The sequence below is a fragment of the Mytilus edulis genome, chromosome 4 (assembly GCF_963676685.1).
Source record: "Mytilus edulis chromosome 4, xbMytEdul2.2, whole genome shotgun sequence".
Taxonomy (NCBI): Eukaryota; Metazoa; Mollusca; class Bivalvia; order Mytilida; family Mytilidae; genus Mytilus; species Mytilus edulis.
The window spans coordinates 659,336-687,232 of NC_092347.1; the positions used below are offsets into that span (position 1 = coordinate 659,336).

Sequence of the window (27,897 nt, forward strand, 5' to 3'; positions counted from 1 at the left end):
TGGGCAATAATACCAGAGGAAGAGGTACTTATTGCCTTTAAAATGGCTCTTAGCACTTGTACCCTAGACCCGTACGAGTTTGTCAGTAGAGGGTTAAAAGGGGGGATATGGTATTCCGGTTTACAACGAATTCGAACTGAACTATTGCCGGCTGGCCAAACTAAGAGATTCTCCACATCGACCATCATACCAGAGGTAGAGGTTGGTATTGCCTATAAAATGGCCCAGAGCACTTATGCCCTAGACCCGTACGAGTTAGTCTGGAAAGGATAAGGGGGGTACCCTGGTATATCACAAATTCTAAAATGAACTATTGCCGGCTGGCCAAACGAAGAGATTCTCCACATGGGCAATGATACCAGAGGAAGAGGTACTTATTGCCTTTAAATGGCTCATAGCACTTGTACCCTAGACCCGTACGAGTTTGTCAGTAGAGGGTTAAAAGGGGGGATATGGTATTCCGGTTTACAACGAATTCGAACTGAGGTAGCAATAAACAGTTAGGAAAAATTATTAAAATTTGCCCTTATAAATTTTACCATCCCCTTTTCATTCCTTTCTTGCAATACTAAGCTTACTGTTTGTATCATATATGTGCATATGTATGTAATCAGAATCTTCCATAGATTTTATATCCAGTATATAAAATGGTAAAATATAATTTCTTTTGGGTGTATCCATGGCAACAATCTGCACTTATTTGCTATAAAATATTGCAAAAAGGGGGGAAAAGATGTCACATATTTCCCCAAAATTTGGCTAAAAGTAGAATTTCAATCGTTTGAAGTAATACCTTTTCTGAAACTGTGTACATATATCATTCAGTAGATCCAATGAAAATCATATGTCTGTCTCGAATTCGTTATATCCGGGATACCATATCCCCCCTTTGAACCCTCTACTGACAAACTCGTACGGGTCTAGGGTATAAGTACTATGGGCCATTTTAAAGGCAATAAGTACCTCTTCCTCTGGTATCATTGCCCACGTGGAGAATATCTTCGTTTGGCCAGCCGGCAATAGTTCATTTTCGAATTTGTGATATACCAGGGTACCCCCCTTATCCTTTTCTGACTAACTCGTACGGGTCTAGGGCATAAGTGCTATGGGCTATTTTAGAGGCAATACCAACCTCTACCTCTGGTATAATGGTCGATGTGGAGAATCTCTTAGTTTGGCCAGCCGGCAATAGTTCAGTTCGAATTCGTTGTATCCGGGATACCATATCCCCCCTTTGAACCCTCTACTGACAAACTCGTACGGGTCTTGGGTATAAATGCTATGGGCCATTTTAAAGGCAATAAGTACCTCTTCCTCTGGTATCATTGCCCACGTGGAGAATCTCTTCGTTTGGCCAGCCGGCAATAGTTCATTTTAGAATTTGTGATATACCAGGATACCCCCCTTATCCTTTTCTGACTAACTCGTACGGGTCTAGGGTATAAGTGCTATGGGCTATTTTAGAGGCAATACCAACCTCTACCTCTGGTATAATGGTCGATGTGGAGAATCTCTTAGTTTGGCCAGCCGGCAATAGTTCAGTTCTGACAGTTTCTATTTTTCTGTTTATTATATTCCTTCAATAAACTATGTTTCTTGTTTTTCTGATCTTTTTAATTGTGTGATACTATCGTATGTATTGTATATTTTAGTTTTAGAATTGGACTATATTTGTAGACAACGAACAGATTATGGAATGCCCATATGACAATTAATTCCATTTAATTACCCTATATTTAATCATCTTGTTTTAATTACTATAGTTTACATTGATTCAATAATAACAACATTTTAATGTTCATAATTGTTTTGTGTTGTGTGAGGCAATGCAATTAAACTTTTCATTTACTTTCATTTTAAATGACGCGGACCTTGCAGAAGACACCTATTGGCTTACTATTTCCTAATTACTTTATATTGCTATAAATAGCATAACCATAATGGATATTAACAGCAAAAGTTATTTTATTGTCACAATCTAATAACTACCCAAAACATTTCATCGAACGCGGTTTTGATCTCATGAATATTATTGACGGCTAGCCTCATGAATATTAACGCCGGCTAGATCCACACTAGTGATATTTCATGTCCTTTCTAATAATACTTTTTATGGATATTCTTTCAGATATTCTGCTGCCAAACCACTTTATAACTGAAACATCTTTTACCCAATTCAAGAGTCTAATAAACTCATGGAATGGCAACTCATGCTATTGCAATGCATGTGCTTAGTTTTATTTATTTTATGTTACAGCTTGAAATATAATAGTGCTGCTTTTTGTGAATGTTTGCTTAGCTTTTTATAATTTGTGAATGCTGTGCTTTAGTTTTTATGTTTGATTTTAGTTATGCTTATACATATGTATAATATATAGTATTTAAATATTGCAGCCTAAATGTGCATGAAATAATGTTCTATGTCTTTTATGTTTTAATATTTGTATTGTGTATGATTGTATGTAAATGTATGCATTTGTCGGTTATAAAAGCTCAGAGAGCTTATGTTTATTTGTTATGTAACATACCGACTATAAATAAAGCTTTGATGGATCTAAGGTTGAAAATGTAATAATCCAGAATAACACATATCAGTCGTTTTATTTCCTTTATATTTCTTTCACTAAAGAACTCTGCCCAAACCGGTGCTGTGGGCCGTCTTGAACTTGCAGTGATGTGAGAGTTTCTTGTGTTCACTTGACCATTATGTGTATACATGAATGAATGGAAAGAAAACTACTTAAATTTAAACATACCCGCTCCTTTTGGATCGTCAATCAATTCCGCTCCTTGCAGATACACAACTGCAGAAATTGTCATAAATTTACAAAAGACTGTATACCCTCTCATCTAAACAAAAATTAAAAGATATTGACGAATAAGAAAGATCTGAAATAAAAATGTTTTAACTCAAAGCATCGCCAGTGCTTCTTCAGTCAAGCCAATATGATTTAAACATCCATAGTGCAAATTACATAACATCAGTTTATCCGCAATACCCGACGTTTTAGGACCTAAAATACTGATATAAATGTGTATAATGCTTCTCACTTCATAGATTCCCTCGTCAAGTATTGTCATCTCAACAAATTATTGTCAAGTTAGGTCAACTGTAAATTCGTCCCCTTTTAATAACTGAGATTGTAATGTCATCCTATAAGGGGGTCCAATTTTTTGTTGAGAATGACGAACATTTTTTTTAAATCCATTTTAAAAACATTTTGAATACAAAAAATAAGTATTCAATATCCTTAAAAGATTTCAAGACAGCTATCGAAACTTGAAATCAATGATTTTTATCACAAAGTGAAATATTTTTTTCAGACGTCTTTTAAAACAAGCAGAAAAATACGCTTTGGTGCAATGGAGCAATCGAAAGTCCATAAATATACAATTATGGCCATCAGGAAAAGTTCATATACAAATGTCCATCATTATAAACCAAATGACGAAATACTTACTTAGCAATTCGGCCTTTTAAAATAAGCCCGACTTGACACATATAAAATAATTCAAACAAGAAAACCACCAGTCTGTAAGTACAGAACAACGAACGAAATGTGATATGCAGCAACAAATGACAACCACGGACCTGAAACAAGCAAGCACGTACTCTCAGATCTGTACTCCGTATCTTTTGTATTGTGGGGATTATATACCCTGCCATGTCCACTCTGTGTTTTTGTGGGGATTATATACCCTGCCATGTCCACTCTGTGTTTTTGTTAGATATTGTGGGGATTATATACCTTGCCATGTCCACTCTATGTTATTGTGGGGATTAAATACCCTGCCGTGTCCACTCTGTGTTTTTGTGGGGATTATATACCCTGCCATGTCCACTCTGTGTTTTTGTTAGATATTGTGGGGATTATATACCCTGCCATGTCCACTCTATGTTTTTGTGGGGATTATATACCCTGCCATGTCCACTCTGTGTTTTTGTGGGGATTATATACTCTGCCATGTCCACTCTGTGTTTTTGTTAGATATTGTGGGGATTATATACCCTGCCATGTCCACTCTGTGTGTTTGTTAGATATTGTGGGGATTATATACCCTGCCATGTCCACTCTATGTGTTTGTTGGGATTATATACCCTGCCATGTCCACTCTGTGTGTTTGTTGGGATTATATACCCTGCAATGTCCACTCTGTGTTTATGTTAGATATTGTGGGGATTATATACCCTGCCATGTCCACTCTGTGTTTATGTTAGATATTGTGGGGATTATATACCCTGCCATGTCCACTCTGTGTTTATGTTAGATATTGTGGGGATTATATACCCTGCCATGTCCACTCTGTGTTTATGTTAGATATTGTGGGGATTATATACCCTGCCATGTCCACTCTGTGTTTTTGTGGGGATTATATACCCTGCCATGTCCACTCTGTGTTTATGTTAGATATTGTGGGGATTATATACCCTGCCATGTCCACTCTGTGTTTTTGTGGGGATTATATACCCTGCCATGTCCACTCTGTGTTTTTGTGGGGATTATATACCCTGCCATGTCCACTCTATGTTATTGTGGGGATTAAATACCCTGCCATGTCCACTCTGTGTGTTTGTTGGGATTATATACCCTGCAATGTCCACTCTGTGTTTTTGTTAGATATTGTTGGGATTATATACCCTGCCATGTCCACTCTGTGTTTTGTTAGATTATATACCCTGCCATGTCCACTCTGTGTTTTTGTGGGGATTATATACCCTGCCATGTCCACTCTGTGTTTTTGTGGGGATTATATACCCTGCCATGTCCACTCTGTGTTTTTGTTAGATATTGTGGGGATTATATACCCTGCCATGTCCACTCTATGTTTTTGTGGGGATTATATACCCTGCCATGTCCACTCTGTGTTTTTGTGGGGATTATATACTCTGCCATGTCCACTCTGTGTTTTTGTTAGATATTGTGGGGATTATATACCCTGCCATGTCCACTCTGTGTGTTTGTTAGATATTGTGGGGATTATATACCCTGCCATGTCCACTCTATGTGTTTGTTGGGATTATATACCCTGCAATGTCCACTCTGTGTTTATGTTAGATATTGTGGGGATTATATACCCTGCCATGTCCACTCTGTGTTTATGTTAGATATTGTGGGGATTATATACCCTGCCATGTCCACTCTGTGTTTATGTTAGATATTGTGGGGATTATATACCCTGCCATGTCCACTCTGTGTTTATGTTAGATATTGTGGGGATTATATACCCTGCCATGTCCACTCTGTGTTTTTGTGGGGATTATATACCCTGCCATGTCCACTCTGTGTTTTTGTGGGGATTATATACCCTGCCATGTCCACTCTGTGTTTATGTTAGATATTGTGGGGATTATATACCCTGCCATGTCCACTCTGTGTTTTTGTGGGGATTATATACCCTGCCATGTCCACTCTGTGTTTTTGATGGGATTATATACCCTGCCATGTCCACTCTATGTTATTGTGGGGATTAAATACCCTGCCATGTCCACTCTGTGTGTTTGTTGGGATTATATACCCTGCAATGTCCACTCTGTGTTTTTGTTAGATATTGTTGGGATTATATACCCTGCCATGTCCACTCTGTGTTTTGTTAGATTATATACCCTGCCATGTCCACTCTGTGTTTTTGTGGGGATTATATACCCTGCCATGTCCACTCTGTGTTTTTGTGGGGATTATATACCCTGCCATGTCCACTCTGTGTTTTTGTTAGATATTGTGGGGATTATATACCCTGCCATGTCCACTCTGTGTTTTTGTGGGGATTATATACCCTGCCATGTCCACTCTGTGTTTTTGTGGGGATTATATACCCTGCCATGTCCACTCTGTGTTTTTGTTAGATTTTTTTTCTGATTCATATCAATCTAATGAGTCAAGCCCTTTTCTACTAAGTTTTACAGTTCTTACGCTGTACTGGAATATCACTGTCCCAATTTAACAAACTAGTTTAACCCCGCCACATTCTGTATGTGCCTGTCCCAAGTCAGGAGTTTGAAATTCAGTGGTTGTCGTTTGTGGCCGTATACCATATTTGTTTTCATTCATTGTTTTGTACATAAATCAGGTCGTTATTTTCCTCGTTTTCCCGTTTGAATTGTTTTACATTATTCATTTTGGTGTCTTTAATAGCTTATTGTGTCGTATAGCTTTTGCTCATTGTTGGAGGCCGAACCTAACTTATATGTAACTTGGTCTCTGGTAAAGAGTTGTTTCATTAGCAAGCAAACCACATCTTCTTATTTTTATACATACAGACTGTATTTCTACTACAATTTGTATAAAACTTCACAATACCAAAATCAAATGTAATATAGACATACGTCTGAGAGGTTAATGTTTTAAACATTTTAGATGTACCAGTTTTTCTCGTTATTTATATAGATAAGACCTTTGGTTTCCCGCTTGTATGGTTTTACACTAATCATTTTTTAGGCCTTTTATAGCTCATTGTTCAGTGTGAGCCAAGCCTCCGTGTTGAAGATCGTATATTGACCTATAATGGTTTTCTTTTACAAATTGTGACTTTGAAGGAGAGTTGTCTCATTGGCACTCATACCACATCTTCTTACATCTATTGTAATTAAGCAGCAAAACATAAAGATACCAACATTATTTATCCAAAATATATCTAAATAACTTACTTTTTTGTTTGTTAATTCAACAACAGAACAAAGAATTCCATGTTAAATCATATTACGGAAACACACAAACGTTTAACAAACAAAGCGACTAGTTAACGCACACTTAATTTTACAGGAAATCAGCACTTTCACCATTTTATATGTGTAATTATGATACGGCAAACTAAAGTTGAGGATACACTTAATACATCCTACATGTTGTAGGACATTGGTTACTTGTATCCAAGTACTTTTATATTAAACATTAATTGTGACTACTTCAGAATGAATAAGAGTGAATGTATGACATACCTCAAATAACGAGTAGCCCAATGACTTAGAACTTATATATATATATATATATTCATGCCTTATATATCATGTACTGTAGTACGCCGCTAGATTAAAACTGACGTGGAAAGGTAACACATGGCCAGCGAAAGCTCTTTTTTTGAGAGCCCAGGTGGTCGTGTGGTCTAGCGGGACGGCTGCAGTGCAGGCGATTTGGTGTCACGATATCACAGTAGCATGGGTTCGAATCCCGGCGAGGGAAGAACCAAAAATTTGCGAAAGCAAATTTACAGATCTAACATTGTTGGGTTGATGTTTAGACGAGTTGTATATACATTATGTACACAGCCATGTATCACCATCATTGATGGCGATCCGATGGATACATCTGTTGTAGGGTTGTCACTGACTCAGACGTACTTATGAATATAATTATTTTCTGTGACTGTATCTTACATTAATTTGTAGGATCCTTTACTATAGATAATTTAGCTGATCTGTAACAATAACATCTTCATGCCTTATATATCATGTACTGTAGTACGCCGCTAGATTAAAACTGACGTGGAAAGGTAACACATGGCCAGCGAAAGCTCTTTTTTTGAGAGCCCAGGTGGTCGTGTGGTCTAGCGGGACGGCTGCAGTGCAGGCGATTTGGTGTCACGATATCACAGTAGCATGGGTTCGAATCCCGGCGAGGGAAGAACCAAAAATTTGCGAAAGCAAATTTACAGATCTAACATTGTTGGGTTGATGTTTAGACGAGTTGTATTGATGTTTAGACGAGTTGTATATATATATGGTTGATGTTTAGACGAGTTGTATTGATGTTTAGACGAGTTGTATATATATATATTTAGACGAGTTGTATTGATGTTTAGACGAGTTGTATATATATATATATATATACAACTCGTCTAAACATCAATACAACTCGTCTAAACATCAACCTTAGACGAGTTGTATTGATGTTTAGACGAGTTGTATATATATATACAACTCGTCTAAACATCAATACAACTCGTCTAAACATCAACCCAACAATGTTAGATCTGTAAATTTGCTTTCGCAAATTTTTGGTTCTTCCCTCGCCGGGATTCGAACCCATGCTACTGTGATATCGTGACAACAAATCGCCTGCACTGCAGCCGTCCCGCTAGACCACACGACCACCTGGGCTCTCAAAAAAGAGCTTGTACATTATGTACACAGCCATGTATCACCATCATTGATGGCGATCCGATGGATACATCTGTTGTAGGGTTGTCACTGACTCAGACGTACTTATATATATATATATATATATATACATATGTTAGACTCAGATCGACGTCCGGCCTCTAATGGACGTCCGTTCCTCAAATCGACGTCCGTTTCACAAATCGACGTCCAAATCTGATGTCACATTCTCAAATCGACGTCCAATATTTTTGATACGCTAATCGACGTCTAATGTGATATCAAGTTTTGCCAAAACGACGTCCGATTGATTATAGTCGTCTTTAATAGATGGCCAATTTCATTAAATAGTACATATTTTGTAGGGTTCTTATGACAACTAAATTTTAAAACATTTACTCATACTGTCCATATAGATTTTTTTCAACCCGAAATAGGTAAAATGCATATTATTAAATGTTTATCTTGATAAAAAGTTAATCCTATCGATCTACATAATAGTGTAGAAAGCAACCGAACGACAAATAAAACAAAACGAAATATAGGAGCATTAATCAGTCTTCGTCAATAGAAAAAATAAAGAAGTACACTGAGCCAATTGTTTGAAAATATCAAAATACGGACTCTGTAAGATATTTTTTAACAAATTTCTGAGTTTTACACCTGGAGTTGGCATTATTCTTTTATGTCCACACACATGTTTAACTCCGACATATTCTTTATGTGCCTCTAGTACAGTGGTCGTCGTTGGTGTATGTCTGCCATTTTTGTCTTTCGGAATTGTTTTGTTATACATAAGACCGGTAATTTTTCTAATATATATATGATATTAGTGACATAGTGTGCTAGTGACCTAATACGGTATATATGGGGTCAGTAAATTCCATATGGGGTGAGAGCGAAGCTCGAATCCCCATATTGAATATACTGACCCCATATATACAATGTATAATACACCGTATTACGTCACTAGCACACTATGTAACGAATTTATCTTACCGACTATCTTAACGTGTAAAATTTAGACCATCGACCTATCAAAATGAGCACATATGAATGCAATACAGTTAGCATTAACATGATTAAGAAACTACTCCATTGATCCTACAAAATCAGATGCCAACAATGACAACTTGTTAAATTCAAATGTGTTTTATGAATTTATTTCAATCTTAAAATCATCAATTTCTTCGTCTGTTGAAACCTTTAAGATTTTTCTCAGTATTGTTTTGTTTTTCTAAAGGGACGTAACACCACTACTAACCGTGTATGAAATAGGCCCCGCCTCCCTACTACCTTATATGGAATATAAAGGGACGTAACTCCACTACTAACCGTGTATGAAATAAGCCCCGCCTCCCTACTAACCTAATATCAAATATACACGGTTTCCACGAGGACGCTTTTAACCAATCACATTCCTAGAAATGTATAGGAGGTAATATAATATACAACTCGTCTAAACATCAACCCAACAATGTTAGAGGCATGAAGATGTTATTGTTACAGATCAGCTAAATGGTCTATAGTAAAGGATCCTACAAATTAATGTAAGATACAATCACAGAAATCTTCATGCCTTATATATCATGTACTGCAGTACGCCGCTAGATTAAAACTGACGTGGAAAGGTAACACACGGCCAGCGAAAGCTCTATTTTTTAAGAGCCCAGGTGGTCGTGTGGTCTAGCGGGACGGCTGCAGTGCAGGCGATTTGGTGTCACGATATCCTAGTAGCATGGGTTCGAATCCCGGCGAGGGAAGAACCAAAAATTTGCGAAAGCAAATTTACAGATCTAACACTGTTGGGTTGATGCTTAGACGAGTTGTATATACATTATGTACACAGCCATGTATCACCATCATTGATGGCGATCCGATGGATACATCTGTTGTAGGGTTGTCACTGACTCAGACGTACTGATAGGTAATATAATATATATATTCAACGACCCTTTCTGTTTCTTATTTATATAAATGATATAGTAGTAGTAAATGACTTTGCTAATGATATTAGACTTTTTGCAGATGACACCTCTTTATTTGTCATAGTAGATGATGATCTTGCTGTAGCGGCTGCTTCTTTGACTGATGACTTGGATGTTATCTCAAATTGGACAAAATCATGGGCTGTTCAATTTAACTCTAAGAAAACTAAAAATATTGTATTTACTAGAAGGGAAAGGGAGCATCCACCTGTATTTTTGGGGATAAATGGCGAAGAGGTTGAGAAAATAAATATTTACTGTCATCTTTGGATAACATTTCAGTCATCAGCTTCATGGAACACGCATATTGAGATTATTTATTAAAAAAAAGCATGCTCTCGTCTATCTGTGTTTCGTCAACTTAAACAATTATTAGATAGAAGTTCACTTATACGTATTTATTATGCTTTTATTAGACCTATATTAGAATATGGTTATGTTGTTTGGAGCAATTGCTCCCAGCACGAGTCTGAGCTTCTTGAAAATATTCAGATAGAAGCTGCTAGAATTAATACAGGATTACGACGTAATTCCTCCAGACAAAAACTTTATATTGAATTAGGTTTAGAAACTCTGGAGAATAGACGTATAAACATAAGCTTATACTATTCTATAAAATATTAAATGGGATGACACCTGCATACTTATATGAGTTAGTCCAGTCATATCTTCCCAGACAAAACCCTTATACTTTAAGGAATGAAAATAACACTTTTCACCCGCCTCTTGCTAGAACTAGCTCTTAGTTTAATAGCTCTATTCCCTTCACTTAAAGATTTAGGAATAGTCTTCCTTTGAGTTTACAAAAATCACCAAATTTGGGTATATTTGGAAGTGGACTGGATAAGTTTTATAGGACTGATGATATATCTAAACCTTTCAACTATGGGATAAGGAAACTTAATATAAGTCATTGTCAACTCAGAAATAATGCTAGCAACCTTAAATCTCATTTGTTTAATCAGTTCTTATCCGAGAACACTTTTTGCGCAAACTGTAACCATCCTGTTGAGGATAACCAACATTTCTTTTTCAGTGTATGTAAAGTGCGGATCCTAAAATATAATTTTCACTGTATATGCCAGAAATTTTTTATGTAGAATGATTAATAAACAGACGACTTTTTTTTTTATTTTTGAAGAAAATGAAGAAAATTAGTTAAAAAGTATATGTTAAAAAACACCTAATACTAATAAAACAAAGTAAGAGATGCAAACGGGTTTTTTTCGCGCCTAAATCCAAATACGTAGCTGTGAAATATATACCAAAATAGGTGAATAGTTAGGACATTTCACGAACAGATCGTGCAGGTGTTTTATAACTAACAGGTAAGATGTTGTTGCAGAAAAAATATTCATTTCAACACAATTATTAAAGTTGTATAACGTAGAATAGGTTTTGTCATTCAGTTTCTTCATATTGAACTGAATTCCACTATGATGCTTTTTTTATGCGAGTCATGTTTACTGTCGAATAATGATACTATTCTTTCATTTTCACTGTAGAGCGATTCATAAGTATTGTATATGCGGCGCATTTTCACTGTATGATATATTTATTTTTTTATCTATTACAGCGTATTTTTTTAAGCATGTAAAGCAAGACTTTAGTTAGCGTGCTTGCTTGATTTTTTTTTGTACAATCATTATGATAACACCCAATTTAATTCAAATATAATAATTATATAAATACAGGTTAAACTATGCCGATACATATCGTTTAAAGATGTCAATCTTATTTACAAAGTTTGTATAAACAATTATACAAACTAAGCAATCAAGTCAACCAAAGTTTTGCTTTACATGCATTAGGAAATTAGCTGTAAAGCCTTAATTTAGCCAACTTGCTCAAAAAATAGATAAAGTAAGAGATGGATTTGATAAAATTTAACTTACGGAGGAAAGTTTGGTTTTAAAACACTCTAAATAAATTCAATAGAAATAACATTTATTTCAAATGTTTTCCATTTTTAAAATTTCTTATGAATCGTATAGGGATCTTTATCCTTGTTTTTTTCTATCCATTTCCATATCCTCGTGTTTTTTTTTATCCATTTCCGATCATTTCCATGACACTTCACCACTAATTACGTACATCTTGATAAAGATTGAATCGTTGGCCCCGTTTAAAAGGTTTTACACTGGGGTCCTTTATAACTTGCTGTTCGGTGTGAGCCAAGACTCCATGTTGAAGACCGTATTTCGACGTATAAAGGTATACTTTTATAAATTGTGACTCATTTTGAGAGTTGTCTCATTGTCACATATGACATCTTATCTATCTGTCGCTTAACCCGAAACGAGACGGGATAAAAAGGGATAAAAAACACACTTTTTTAATATATTTATAATGGGCTTAATATGAGTCAGAAAAGAGTAGAATAGTGGGTCGCGTTGGGGTTTAAGCGTGACGCGGAATTGCCGATTTTTTTGTAAGCGTGACACGTGATAGTCAAATTATTGTGTCGTAAAACGAGAAATAAAGTATAGCGGGACACGGAAAATTTAAAAAAAAATGAGAACTGCATAGTATAAGCGGAATACGGGAATCTGATAAAGCAGTAAGCGGGATCAGGGATCAGACCCCCCCTCCCCCCAATGAGACCCCAGAATAAGATATTTTTTTTTTATCTTCATTCTATTGTTACAGTCATGCCTTCAATAACAAATGTATCCCATGAATGCATTTTTATAGACAAAAGACCTTATGGATATTTGGGGTTCTTTGACATTCTGAATCTAACCTTGTATCTAGTTTGGGGATTTTTACCAAGTTACCGAAATAGCCCACATAGAGGTCCAAAGGGTCTAAGATCATCAAACATGAATTGTAGCATGTACAATATAATGTATGTTGTGTATAATTACCCAAATGTGCATTGTTTGACCTCTGTGGTAGTATCCACTCGCGGATCTAGAAATTTTTATAAGTAGGGGTCCAATGACTACCTAAGAGGGGGCCCGCTCCAGTGATTCCATATAAAAGTAACCAAATGTTTTCCCCAAAAAGGGGGCAACCCCCTGTCCCCTTAAATCCTCCTCTGGTATCAAGCTGTTCATTACGGATAAAAAAAAATTGTATCAAGGGTGCTCTACTTCACGTACCAATGCAAACAAAAAAGTTCGCCCACACCTTACATTTCATGTTTTAATGACTGTGGATAATTAATGTCACATATACCGTTTCACCTTATACAGTTAAAATCATGCAAGCAACAATCGAGTCAAGAACATTTGTTCTACCAAAACTGTCTTTTTCAGAATATGGAAATTGAAGCAGTTGAGGGTACAACTGGGGAAAGTTAATCTTTAATAAGCTTTTCTGTCACCATTGCGTTTCAAGATGCATATTTCTCTGTTCGCAAGTGTATTTATTGCGTGGAAGATAACGTCCTCAAATGCTCTCGTCTCTATTTTACACAGACTGCACTTAAACTCCGCAATATCAATCTTTCACTTCAAAAAAATACAGAGCTATCTTTTAATTTTTTTTTTAAATCAAGGAAAAACGTAATTTGAAGAATACAATATGACATTTTGAGAAGCGTTTTTGTTACAAGTTTGAAAAGCTATATATTTGATAAAGAATGAATGAGGAGTTTGTATTTCAATTTGAAAATACATTTATCATAAATTCTAAAGTCATCAACTAAGTTTTTTTCATTTGTTTCAAGTGCATTTATCACATAATTCTACAATAAAAATTCCTCGCATCTGCGAAAATTCCACATCAGAAATGACTGCACTAACAGTGATAATTCATCGCGTCTATAGTTAAAATGGATCGCTTTCAAAAATCGATATGCTATATTATGTTGCTTTTATAACACTTATTTGAACTTTAATGCTATATTTGTACATAGTAAAGACATATCACAATGAAAATATGTAAAAACTTTCCTTCAAATCAATTAATTTGGTATTTCCAAAACGTAAACAATTACAGTTTTCCCATGATCCTTTATTCTACAATAGACATACTCGCATATGACAGTGAAAATGAACTAGCTGGATTCGCACTTTATATACACTGTTTTTTATTTGCCCTAAGTATAATGATGTAAGACAGATCCTTCTTGATTCCATTTACTCCATTGTTGATAATGTTGACATAAATATTGAATTACTACTTTTTGGAAATAGATAATTTTCATATGATATGAATATTGCTATTTTTAAATCTGTTTAGACATATATCAGTGACACTCAACGTTTTGTTTGAAACTTACTTAATTTTTGTTTCATCTAGTTTTATTTTTTTTTATTTTTTTCTACACTCCAACATTAATTCATTTATTCCCCTTAGCAAGCTTAGTGTCTCTATCAAGCCATATATATATTTCTAATGACTTATAAAGGATATTTGAATGTTTCAAGGTACTTTAAATATGATTAATTGCCTATATATTTAAATGTACTTTACATTTAGTAAGCAACACTGTTAACATATATTTGCTCGTGTGTGCTCACAAGTATAGCATGCATGTTCCACTATATTGCATTATTTTAAATATAGTTGTTAAAATTGAATTATACCTTGTACATGTATTATGGAGAGAGCGTTAAACTTTATAGGCTGTGCCTGTTGCTCAATCCTTTTCATATCTTAATGAATAAAATATGTTTAAAATCAAAAATATATTCATCGATAAACAAGTGACTGTTCATGGTACATGTTATTGATCAATTTGTCGAATGAAAGTTTAGGCTACTCATGACTGTTCAGGCTGCATGTTACTATATAAAAAAGAAGGTGTGGTATGATTGCCAATGAGAAATATTTCCACAAGAGACCAAATGACACAAAAATTAACAACAGTGACTATAGGTCACCGTACGGCCTTCAACAATGAGCAAAAGCCATACCGCATAGTCTGCTATAAAAGGGCCCAAAATGACAAATTTAAAACAATTCAAACGAGAAAACTAACTGGCTTATTTAAGTTCAAATAAACAGCTGCGCCATGAGCGCATGGTACGCCCGTCGTCTTGTGTGAAAGTTTAATGCAAAAATCATAAATAGTTTCAGAGAAAGTTTAAAGCAATAACCATATATTGTTTTTGAGATACGGAGGGACATATGACCCCCCCCCCCCCCTTTTATTTCTTCAAAAAAACTTTTTAGATTAATATAATAAAGAAGCGTGTAAAGTCTTAAGCAATAATCATAAATTGTTTTTGAGATACGGCGCGGCATGTAAAAAAAAACCTCCCCATTTTTTTACAAAATACTAAATAACTGAAAAATAAAATTTGGAATCATCCCCAAAAAGTATACAGATCTTTAGATTAATATAACAAATAAATGTGTAAAGTTTTAAGCAATAATCATAAATCGTTTTTGAAATAGGGTGCGACATGTGAAAAATAAACACCCCTGTTTTAGTTACAAAGTGCCGTAACTCAAACAGTTTTAATCCTATTTTCACCAAAAAGTATACAGATCATTTGACCATCATAAGAAACAACTATGATATGTTTCATGAAATTTGGATAAGTCGTTCTCAAGTTTCGGTGCGACATCTTTACGCCGGACAGACAAACGGACAGGCGGATAGACGGACAGACAGACGGACGGACACTGGACATTTGTATAACATAATACGTTCCGTCAAAATTTTGACGGGCGTATAAAAATTGAACGAAAAACAAATATTTAACACATCAGCAAATGACAAACATTGAATAACAAGCTCCTGACTTGGAACAGTGAGTCTATATACCAAATGTTGCACATATTATACTTATAGTGATAACTGTTATTAAATAGTTATCAAAGGTACATGTACCAGGATTATAATTTAGCACGCCAGACGCGCGTTTCGTCTACATAAGACTCATCAGTGACGCTCATATCAAAATATGTATAAAGCCAAACAAGTACAAAGTTGAAGAGCATTGAAGATGCACAATCCCAAAAAGTTGTGCCAAATAAACCTATTTTTCTTACGGTAAAAATTATTTTTCTTATAAAAACGAAACTTCCGCGGAATTTTGTACTTGTCTAAATACTATAGTAGTAAGACATCATAAGTATGCGTCTGGTGTCAATATAACAGTCAGAGTTTTCAAACTTTATAAAATTGAGAAAGGAAATGGGGAATGTGTTAAAGCGACAACAACCCGACCATAGAGCAGACAACAGCCGAAGGCCACCAATGGGTCTTCGGTAGTTAGAAGCACTGATAGGTTAGTAGTAGAACACTTACTCGATGCGGAAATAAAACGGAATTTAAATGTTTTTTTGTGTAATTTCGGTAACCAGTACATGGTAGGTCGGTTTTTCTTAAACTATAAGCAATAAATCAACTATTTTTTTTTTAAATATTATAAGCAATATGTCAATAGATATAGGAAGATGTGGTGTGAGTGCCGATGAGACAACTCTCCATCCAAGTAACAATTTATAAAAGTAAACCATTATAGGCCAAGGTACGGCCTTCAACACGGAGCCATGGCTCACACCGAACAGCAAGCTATAAAGGGTCCAAAAAAATACTAGACGTGTAAAACGATTCAAACGAGAAAACCAACGGTCTTATCTATATAAAACGAGAAGCATGGTTGAGCCGTTAGAGACAATGGACAAGAAGTCCTAATTACGTACAGACAAACAAAACATGGAGAGATTTAATACATTTTATGTGAAAATGACAATGAGAATGATGGTCGTAGTATGAACGTAGTCAGGCCGTTAGAAGAGCGTGCTGAGGACGACAAGGGCGTGCTAAAATCGTACTATAGTGGAGGCGTAGTTGGGTCGCGGTGAGGACGTGATGGTCGTAGTGAGGTCGTAATAACGTCGCAGTGAGATCGTAGCGCAGTATCTCCGAATAGAATCACGCTTTCGCTACGCTCTCTCTACGATGGTACAGCGACCTTTGCGATCTTAGTGCGCTCTCACTACGCTTCTACTACGACCTGATTTCGCCACCACCGCACCACGATTGTTTTGAACATGTTCAAAGTTTGCCACGCTCATCACAATTTTGAAGACCTCACCACGACCGTAATACGACCTTATTTAGTTGCGATCTACTATGGCAAGCCGTTCTCGTCAAAACTATGTTTAAATCCTTTTTTCGAAAAAAATACACGAGATTAAACAAGAGGCTGTCACAACGACAGCAAACCGGATTTATTAACATTTATTTGTGTCCTGGCAATATCACAAGAACAATTAATGATGAATGGTGAAAGTGAAAATCGTCAATATCAAATTTGACCTCCATTTTGTCATCAGTATCAACATATTAAAATTTGAAAAGCTTAGATTGAAAGGTTCATGAGTAAATGCAACAACGTGAATGAAAACGCCATTTTACGATCTTTCAAGAACCATAACTCCTGAACGGTAAAAGTCAAAATCGTCATTATTGAACTTGACCTCTATTTTGTCATCAGTAACATCATATTAAAATTTCAAAAGCTTTGGTTCAATGGTTCATGAGAAAATGCACGGACACGACGGGAAACACCATTTTTCAATCTTTCAAGAACCATAACTCCTGAACGGTAAAAGTCAAAATCGTCATTATTGAACTTGACCTCCATTCTGTCATCAGTAACAACATATTAAAATTTGGGAAGCTTTGGTAGAGCAGTTCATGCGTAAATGCACAAACACGACTGGAAACTCCATTTTTCAATCTTTCAAGAACCATAACTCCTGAACGGTAAAAGTCAAAATCGCCATTATTGAACTTGACCTTCGTATAGTTGTCAGTAATAACATATTAAAATTTTAAAAGCTTTGGTTGAACGGTTCATGAGTTAATGCACGGACAACATTTGATTGCCGCCCGCCCGGCCGCCCGCCGTACATCCCCAAATCAATAACCGACATTTTTGTCACAAAAATCCGGTTAAAAACCTAAAATAACACACTGAGAAATCGAAATTACACACTGAGATTTTAAAATAACACACTGAGAATTCGAAATTACACACTGAGATTTTAAAAAGACACACTGAGATTAAATAAATTAAAAAACACACACTGAGAATTGTTAATCACACACTGAGATTTCAAAAACACACATTGAGATTAATATGCAAATTACTAATGAATATTCATGAGATGAATAATTCAACAGATTAATATCATGGTCTCTCGAACTCTTTGTCATTATCATGAAATGCGGTTTCTTCCACCAACGTTCATAATGAATTTCAAGACTTAACATCGTTTTTTGTTTACTCATATATATAAGTTATTTTTCAATAAAATTCAGATTAATATTATTGCTAACGGTGTATCGGGATTGTTTGCTTAAAAGCATAGGTCCTTTTTCAAAAGTCTTTCAACTGTTAACCTGATTTCGTAAGGTAATCCTTTATATATATGTGGTGGTGTTTAACGACCTTGACTGGCCTTTCAGCCCTCGCACGGTCGGCTCGGTGCCCGAAGGCGTTTGGTGAGCTTTAAATATTCTGGTGCCATGGGTCAGGAACAAGTAGTGGAGGTCGCAATATGGAGGCCGCCATCTTGGTTTTTGACTATTTTGTTGTTTATTCTTCACTAACGGCTGCTTTCAGGGCCAGTTTGGTCAGCTTGGCAGCCCGCTAGCCTCGATGATGGAGTACTGGTAGATGATCTCGGACGTAGTTCGAAAGATGACAGGAAGCATTATCAGGACCAAAGCCGTGAGGCAGTGAAATGAAGGTCGTATCACCCAACAGCCTAGGATACAGCCCTCGGACGTTAATCGGCATAACACTCCCCATAATACAATGGTTTTGGAGTGCATGTTAACGCGGGTACGCCAACTACTACGTCTATCTGTACGGCATGGATCGGTTTCTGTCATCTTAAGTAGTAAGTCGTTGATATCTAACTGTAAACCCTCATCGAAGATAGCGGGTAAAGGAGAGCTGGCCCAGCACGTCCGTTCAGCTGTAATGACTGAGACGTGACTGAATGAATGAATAATCCTTTATATTTTTGTTGTTACGTTTATATAATTTAATTTTGGATGTAACCGTCTTCTGATTGGCTGTGTTATTTTGTTATCAGCCCATAGACATAATTTAGTCATCAACGTTTTTTCATGGTTTTCTACGGTTTAAAATGGAATTTAGAATTAAATTATAAGAAATGACTGTTGTATTGCTAATGTATTTTATAAAACATTTGGCACCAGATTGAAGGACTAACGAGTTATGTCCCCTGGTTGTTTTAAGCTTGTACAATGTAATAGATTAAGATTACGTATGCTAATTAGATATGTGCGCATAAAAAGTGCGCACAAATCTTAGTGTGTAATTTCAAATTCTCAGTGTGTGTTTTTTAGTTTATTTCATCTCAGTGTGTCTTTTTGAATTCTCAGTGTGTCATTTTCAATTCTCAGTGTGCATACCTGTCAACCTGTGCCGATGAAAATCATAACCTGCACTGAAGAATCAAATCTCAGGTCATAACGCGTACGAACTTTTTCGAGCTGAATTTCAGTATTTATGGTACATTTTCTTATAATGTATATCAAAGATACCAAAACATCAATGCATGTTCACTTTGGTAAGTCATTTTAAATCTTATTAAATATTACTTCATTGCACTTTTAAAGATTTTTATAAATTTGTGTAACTCAGTCTTATGTGTTTTACTTTTTAAGAAAAAATACTACAATTATCAAACACCAGAATTTAATGTAATTCTTAAATGTTTGAGAATACAGACTATGTAGCCTTTAACCCTGATATTATTCAGTTAACAAGGAAATTAGACTATGATAAAATATAGTAATACAGTTAAAGCTTAGGTAATTGGTGTTAATTAACAGTGTGTATGACACCAAAGCTGTCAAGTGAAGCCATGCACTTAATGGGTCACTTAATTTGACAGTTTACATAGCTAGATGAACTTCCTGTTCATGGAAGAATTACGAATTTGCCGGTATTTCAAAGGAATATTACTTATGAAATCAATCTCAAGGCTAAGAAATACGGGTGGAATCGGGTCATTTTCGGAATTCCCGGGTTATTTCAATGACCCGGCGGGTGTTCCGGGTGATCCCTCAGAATTGTCAAAATCTCGGGTCACACCCGCAGAATACGGGTCAGTTGATAGGTATGAGTGTGTGTTTTTCATTTTTCTTTATCTCAGTGCGTCTTTATGAAATCTCAGTGTGTAATTTCTTATTCTCAGTGTGTGTTTTTAGGTTTTTTATTATCAGTGTGTTTTTTTTAAATTCTCAGTGTTTTAAACATAGTTTTGATGAGAACGGCTTGCCATAGTCTACACGATCGTACTACGATCATCAAAATTTGCATTTTTTTCACAGATCGTAGTGTGATCGTGGCCTAGTGGGACTGCGGTATAAGAACTGTTTTACAATCATGACAGGTTTGGTTAGTTCTACGGCTATAACATGCAGTTTTAACCAGTTCTGCTGACAGTTCTACCTAGAACAGTTTTAGACATTTCTACCCTAGAACTGATCCTGACAGTTCTACCCAGAACTGTTCTAGGTAGAATTGTTATAGGACAGTTTAGAACAGTTCTAAGACAGATTATTCTGACAGTTTTAATAAGAGGTTAGAAGTGATCTGACTGTTACATCAGTTAAATGGTTTTGGTCAATGTTTAGTTTTGTGTTTTGGCTTGTTTTGTTAAATACTAAAAGTAATATGTCAGATATATTAGGTGTTTTAAATAAGTGTAAGGAATACCTGCCTGTCTGACAGAATATATATGACCTTGACCTCATCGTTATAAATCTTCCAAATGTTAAGTGCATATGATACTTGTAGTAAAATCTTTATCATTTCAATATAAAATGGTACATTTCAGCGTATTCGCTATTGTTTAATCCACATCCCTAGGAAGGGATGGAATTCAGTACATTAATAAGACTAGTTTATTATCACTAGGTTGCTTTCACTGCTGCTTAGAGTTTGAATTTTTAATTTTTCTCGTTTTTTAACAATTTGGTGTGTTCATTCACTGTTGCATCGAAAATGGCGGATTCTGTCTTTTTTTCCTGAAAGTTAAAATAAAATGATTATGTTAACTCATTCATGCAAACCGTTGCAACCAGGGATGGGCACGATTACTGATAAATGTAATCGATTAATAATCGATTACATGAAGGATTTTTGTGCAATCGATTAATAATCGATTACTCAAATTTTAGTATGTAATCAATCGATTACTTTATCAAAAGTAATTACATTACTTTTCGATTACTGTCAATTACATGCTTCAACATTTCACTAAAAAATAACATGCCTGAGTAAAACACAATTATATTGCTCAACATTTGTATAGTGGAAATTAAGAACTTTACCAAATGCATCATTTAAAGCATTGTTTCTAAATTATAAGTTAATAGCTGTTTTTTAGATCAAATCTCTTAACATGCTTAATGAAGATTAGAAGTATTTAAAAAATCTTGAAATTTTGACTGTCAACATAAATGTAAGATGTCATCGCATTGCAACAATCACTTATTCATAACTAAATGTTTTAAAAAAATTTTGCTTTCCTACTGACTTACGTTAGCTTTTTTGTTTTTACTCTTAAAAAAAAATATTTATGCATAGTTAATAATAATGTTTAAGGAAATATAAAAAAAAGTAGAATAATTAATCTGTTCAGCTAATTTTTAAGATCAAAATTATTAAAATTATAATGACATGCATGATTTAAACCTTTTGTTTGGATAGCCATCCTAATTACAGATTATTAAACTGCCACTGGAGTACAATTTATAACCTAGGGCTAAATATTGTAAATTTCTTAATTAGACATAAGATAATTGAAATAAAAACAAAGTATGTTTGTTATTGATTAGAAGACTTTGATCATCTCATTAGTAAAGGCAAGAATGTTCTTAAGATTTGTTAACTTCTCCAATCAAAATATATACAAAATATATCTATAGTGTCAAAGGGATACATGTATCTATTTCTAAAAAGAATTGCAATGCATTGCCATTGGTTCATTGTAAAAAGGATTTTGTGTTCTTTTTTAATTTAACTTATACATGTATATCATAACATTTAAGAAATCAACTGTTTATCTATTCTAAGCTTTAATTTCAACTCTGATTGAAAATGATGTTTTCAGGAAATTTAATACAAATAAGCTTACTACTTTTAAAAATGTACTACAGAACTTAACGAAAAACGGACACATTTCTTATTTTAGATCTATTTTATTATTTCAAATCTATTTACTTATTTTAATATTAAAGCTCTTGAATTATTGACAAGCACATACATCCGTTTGTTTCAAAAGCTAGATATAAAGTAAATTTAGGTAGGGGATCTGGTTGCTCATAATGCAGCTTGAGACAATAGATAGAAATAAGGCAGTTGCTTAACTCTCAAGTATTTTTGATGCATAATATTTTATCTGTACTACAAAGAGATAATATACATATTTTCCTCTGAAATAGGTTATTTTTCATCAAACTATTTTACTAAAGTAATCGAAATGTAATCAAAAAGTAATCGATGATTACATCCAAATTTTTGCTGTAATCGATTAAATTACGATTACATGTAATCGAAAATGTCTTCGATTACAGATTACTGTCGATTACTTGAAAAAATGTAATCAATTACAATCGATTACGATTACAGATTACAATTACCCCATCCCTGGTTGCAACTATGTTTAGTAAACAAAGATAAGGATGTAATAGAGTTCAATAGTTCATCCCAGATCTAACAGGAAGTTAATATTACGCTTTTAGATTACAATTATAGTTCAACTAGAGTCCAATAGTTCAGTCTTACTAGAATAGTTCAACCATAGATCATGTAAGATTTATGCAGCTGATTTTTAAATTTCGTTTTAGATTTCGATTGGTTTTATTTGATGTGTAAAAAAAATTGTCCCGTCTCAACCTCGCATATTTTGGTAAAAAGACTGACATTTTGATATACAGAAGGTTGCATAACGTTGGCATTTATTCATTACGAAATAATGCAGTGCCTCATATGTTGACTAACATCTAGAAGTTGTCGGTTGAGAGCAAAACTAAACACTGAAAGGGATGATTTCAGATGCGAACTGTACATTTTCGATTTCTATGTACATAATAACAATCTCACAGCAGCGCTTGCATATGGATTAAATATTTTCAAGCTGACACGATATTTCTGAACTTGCATTTCCTGTCATGATGTATTATTTTGTTGGTTTTTATTTAACGTAATGTTAATTAACACTTATGCTTCCCTTTATTTTGTATAAGTTTCAGTAACCTTAGACCTTCAACAAATGTCTGTTCGTAGTCTTCTGGTTTTTTTTTTATTTATTTGAAATTGGTATAGATTCGGAGCGATTTAGAGTTTTATTTATAGTTTAATTTCGTAAATTTGAAGACGGTTAATTAACGTCTTTATATTATTCTTGTTGAATTTTTGTCTAACTGAGGGTTAGTAGTTTTATACTTGTGGTTATTTTATACTCACATGTTTAAAAGCTTTGATCTTTATCCGTAAACAATAACCAGCAACCAGCAACAATAACACTATGCCAATCCCGATACAACAATACTTTGCATAAAACACAATTAGTAAAGGATTTTGTAGTTCATCTCTGAATTGGGCAGCTAAGCTATCCGTTAATGAAGCTTTCTGTAAAGTAACATATATATAGTATTAAACTATCCGTTAATGAAGCTTTCTGTAAAGTAACATATATATAGTATTAAACTATCCGTTAATGAAGCTTTCTGTAAAGTAACATATATATAGTGTTAAACTATCCGTTAATGAAGCTTTCTGTAAAGTAACATAAATATAGTGTTAAACTATCCGTTAATGAAAGCTTTCTATAAAGGAACATATATATATAGTGTTAAACTATCCGTTAGTGAAGCTTTCTGTAAAGTAACATATATATAGTTAAACTATCCGTTAGTGAAGCTTTCTGTAAAGTAACATATATATAGTTAAACTATCCGTTAATGAAGCTTTCTGTAAAGTAACATATATATAGTGTTAAACTATCCGTTAATGAAAGCTTTCTATAAAGGAACATATATATAGTGTTAAACATATTAAACTATCCGTTAGTTAAGCTTTCTGCAAAGTAACATATATATAGTTAAACTATCCGTTAGTGAAGCTTTCTGTAAAGTAACATATATATAGTGTTAAACTATCCGTTAATGAAAGCTTTCTATAAATGAACATATATATATAGTGTTAAACTATCCGTTAGTGAAGCTTTCTGTAAAGTAACACATATATAGTGTTAAACTATCCGTTAATGAAGCTTTCCGTAAAGTTACATATATATAGTTAAACTATCCGTTAATGAAGCTTTCTGTAAAGTAACATATATATAGTGTTAAACTATCCGTTAATGAAAGCTTTCTGTAAAGTAACATATATATATAGTGTTAAACTATCCGTTAGTGAAGCTTTCTGTAAAGTAACATATATACAGTTAAACTATCCGTTAATGAAGCTTTATGTAAAGTAACATATATATAGTGTTAAACTATCCGTTAGTGAAGCTTTCTGTAAAGTAACATATATATAGTGTTAAACTATCCGTTAGTGAAGCTTTCCGCAAAGTAACATATATATAGTTAAACTATCCGTTAATGAAGCTTTCTGTAAAGTAACATATATATAGTGTTAAACTATCCGTTAATGAAAGCTTTCTGTAAAGTAACATATATATATAGTGTTAAACTATCCGTTAGTGAAGCTTTCTGTAAAGTAACATATATACAGTTAAACTATCCGTTAATGAAGCTTTATGTAAAGTAACATATATACAGTTAAACTATCCGTTAATGAAGCTTTCTATAAAGGAACATATATACAGTTAAACTATCCGTTAATGAAGCTTTCTATGAAAGAACATATATACAGTTAAACTATCCGTTAATGAAGCTTTCTATAAGCTTTAAGGAACATATACACAGTATTAAATAATTTTAAAAGTGTTCTATATAAAGGACTGTATATTACAGTGTTCCAAATTATAGTGCTTTCTACAAATGACTAGACATATGCAGTATTCAATTAAATAGTGCTTCATACTATAAACATGTAGAGTATTCTCACCATAAACATATACAGTATTCCCACTATAAACATATAGAGTATTCTCACTATAAACATATAGAGTATTCTCGTCCTGAACATGCATGCTGTTTGACACTGAAACTGTCAGCAACCAACAGTCAATCAATATAAAAAAAAAGATGTGGTATGATTGCCAATGAGACAACATTACAGTATTCGATATATTTCTAATTACAAAGGACTATAATAGAAATAGTAGTAAAAATAGTGCTTTATATAATGGAATAGTCTATACATCTAGTATTAAAAATAGTGCTCACTACAAAGGACTATAGATATACAATAAGGGGTTCTCAATAAAAGGACTATAGATCTACAATTAGGGGTTCTCAATAAAAGGACTATAGATATACAATTAGGGGTTCTCAATAAAAGAGAGGCGAAAGATACCATAAAGGACTATAGAAATACAATTAGGGGTTCTCAATAAAAGAGAGGCGAAAGATACCATCGGGACATTGAAACTGATAAGTCGAAAATAAACTAACAACGCAACGGCTAAAAAGAGGAAAAGACCACCAAGCAAATAATATAACACAAAATACAACATAGAAAACTAAAGAATAAAATACCCTAATCACAAACTAATACATGTAAACTAAGCAACAGTTTCAAAGCCAATAGACCATGACTGAGGGACTGGGTTTTGTTTTGGGACCGCTGTAATTTATTATTTATTATATTGTTTAACACTTAATTTCTTTATGTAGATTATTTGCAGATGATACATATCTGGGCTACTCTGGTCGTGACAATACACCAATACAATCAGTGATCAGTCACGACCTGAGTGAGCTGAGCGATTGGTCTAAGAAATGGCTGATGTCCTTTAACCCAGAAAAAAAAACAGAAATAATGTTGTTTTCAAACATTGAAACTCCAGAAATGAATTTCACTTTCAGTGGTAAGAGGATTGAAGTTACAGACTTTCACAAACACTTGAGTGTTACATTTAGTAAAGATGTTAAATGGAACACCCATGTAGAAAATATCATAAAAAATGTATATAAACATTTGAATGTACTTAGAAAATTAAAGTACAGGATAAGTAGGAGCAACTTAGAAAAGCTTTACTTGACTTTTATTAGACCACTACTCGAATATGCATGTGAAGTTTGGGATACTATGGGTGTGGGTTATTGTAAAAATTTAGAACAGCTTCAGATTGAGGCAGCAAGAATTGTAACAGGTCTTCCTATTTTTACAAGTAATAAAATTAGTTATGATCAGGTTGGTTGGGAAACTCTAGCTGAACGAAGAGAAAGAAGAAAGTTACAATTATTCTATAATATTCAACATAATAATGCACCAGCCTATCTTTGCAATTCAACTCCACTAACAATCCAAAGTACAGCTGTTTATCCATTACGTAATGGGAATGATATAATAGAGCTTTCTTACAAATTGACGAAAGGTACGTATGCTTAACGAATCATACGTAAGACTCGTTTTAGGGATCCTTTATTTTGACATATTTAAATAATAGTCGTTGAACTTCGGACAATTATCGTGCATGCAACGACACTTATTAAATTGGACTTTTCTTGAGATATATTTCGGATTTCGGGACGTACGATAGGTTAGAATATGATTATTGATACCACCAGGTCGGAGGAGATATTACTACAAAATATTCTAAATATAGAGTAGTCAGACGAAAAAAATGCCCCTAGAAGACTAAAAACCTGCCCCTCCCCCACTCTTCAATATTACAATGTTGCACTGTTTAACATAAGAAAATGTCAAAGCAAATATATTGTCTTCTTCCCCAACAGAAACACAAATACTTCGGAAACCTTGATTTAAAATTTGCAACGCTCAAAATAATAAAATGAAAATGAAGAAAAAAAAGATGATCTTCATACTATGCCATATGCTGGTGCTCGTTTCATAACTTTTAAATCATCGCCTCTCCCCTGATAATATTCATCCCCCCTAAATGTGTATATATGATAGACCGGAGCAATGGAACGGTTATTTTAGCGTATAACTGCGTTTTGCCTATAGTCCTGAACATTCATGAAACATTGGCCACTGGACGATAAGTGACAACTTCGCGTCCATCTTCCAAACATGTGTACTGTTAAATCATTATAAAATCCACAATATATATGGTGTAAAATTGTAGATTTATTTTCTTGATATACAAAGTCTTTTTTTCTAGATTTATTCCACATTACTTTTTATAAACATTGTAGCATAATTTTTTAGCAAATCTCGATATTCCACTTTGACAATTTGCTGAAAGTGTACTGTAACAAAAAAAAAATGTGGATTTTGTCGTTAAATTTAGCCTTACTTCAATAAAGTCATTGAAATGTTTATCGTGTAACTCGTGCTTAAAAAATTCCCGCGGAAATGTGTGTACTCGTGGTTTACGTAAGTAACGTATCGGACGTAAGTGTATTAGACACTATTTTTCTCTGTTTGATTATATTAAAATCGTGCATTATTTGCGATATTATTTTTTTAAAAATAAACTTGATTTAGAAAAGAATTACTGGATAAAACAAAGACTTTTTTAACTGTTATTGTAGATATGAAATACGAGCTCCCGTTACGTCCGTTCGTACCTTTCGTCAATTTGTAAGAAAGCTCTAATATACCCTTTTTGTAGACTTTCATTAACCATCCTTCAACAATACGACTGTGGAATAACCTTAATGGGGTGACACGCAACATTGACAACAATACGACTGTGGAATAACCTTAATGAGTTGACACGCAACATTTGACAACAATACGACTGTGGAATAAC

General features: G+C 34.2%; 2 protein-coding genes across 5 annotated transcripts in view; both read right to left on the minus strand.

The window, feature by feature from the left end:
* LOC139518709 (lachesin-like) overlaps positions 1 to 6,866 on the minus strand; it is a 28,374-nt gene extending 21,508 nt beyond the window's left edge. The window contains exons 1-2 of one of the 2 annotated variants that reach the window (XM_071310180.1): positions 6,647 to 6,866; positions 2,757 to 2,850 (exon numbers count right to left, since the gene is read on the minus strand). In XM_071310180.1, coding sequence (XP_071166281.1) covers positions 2,757 to 2,850 — 94 coding nt within the window. In that variant the 5' untranslated portion in view covers positions 6,647 to 6,866. Of the gene's footprint in view, positions 1 to 2,532; positions 2,851 to 6,646 lie in introns of both variants that reach the window. The other variant, XM_071310181.1, reaches the window with a different exon arrangement.
* A 13,956-nt stretch (positions 6,867 to 20,822) lies between these two features.
* Positions 20,823 to 27,897, minus strand: part of LOC139518710 (lysosome membrane protein 2-like) — a 42,867-nt gene continuing 35,792 nt past the window's right edge. For 2 of the 3 annotated variants that reach the window (XM_071310184.1, XM_071310182.1), the window contains 2 exons: positions 23,508 to 23,672; positions 20,823 to 21,064 (listed from right to left, as the gene is read on the minus strand). In XM_071310184.1, the coding sequence (XP_071166285.1) occupies positions 20,987 to 21,064; positions 23,508 to 23,672 (243 nt within the window). In that variant the 3' untranslated portion in view covers positions 20,823 to 20,986. Of the gene's footprint in view, positions 21,065 to 23,507; positions 23,673 to 24,860; positions 24,949 to 27,897 lie in introns of those variants that run through there. The other variant, XM_071310183.1, reaches the window with a different exon arrangement.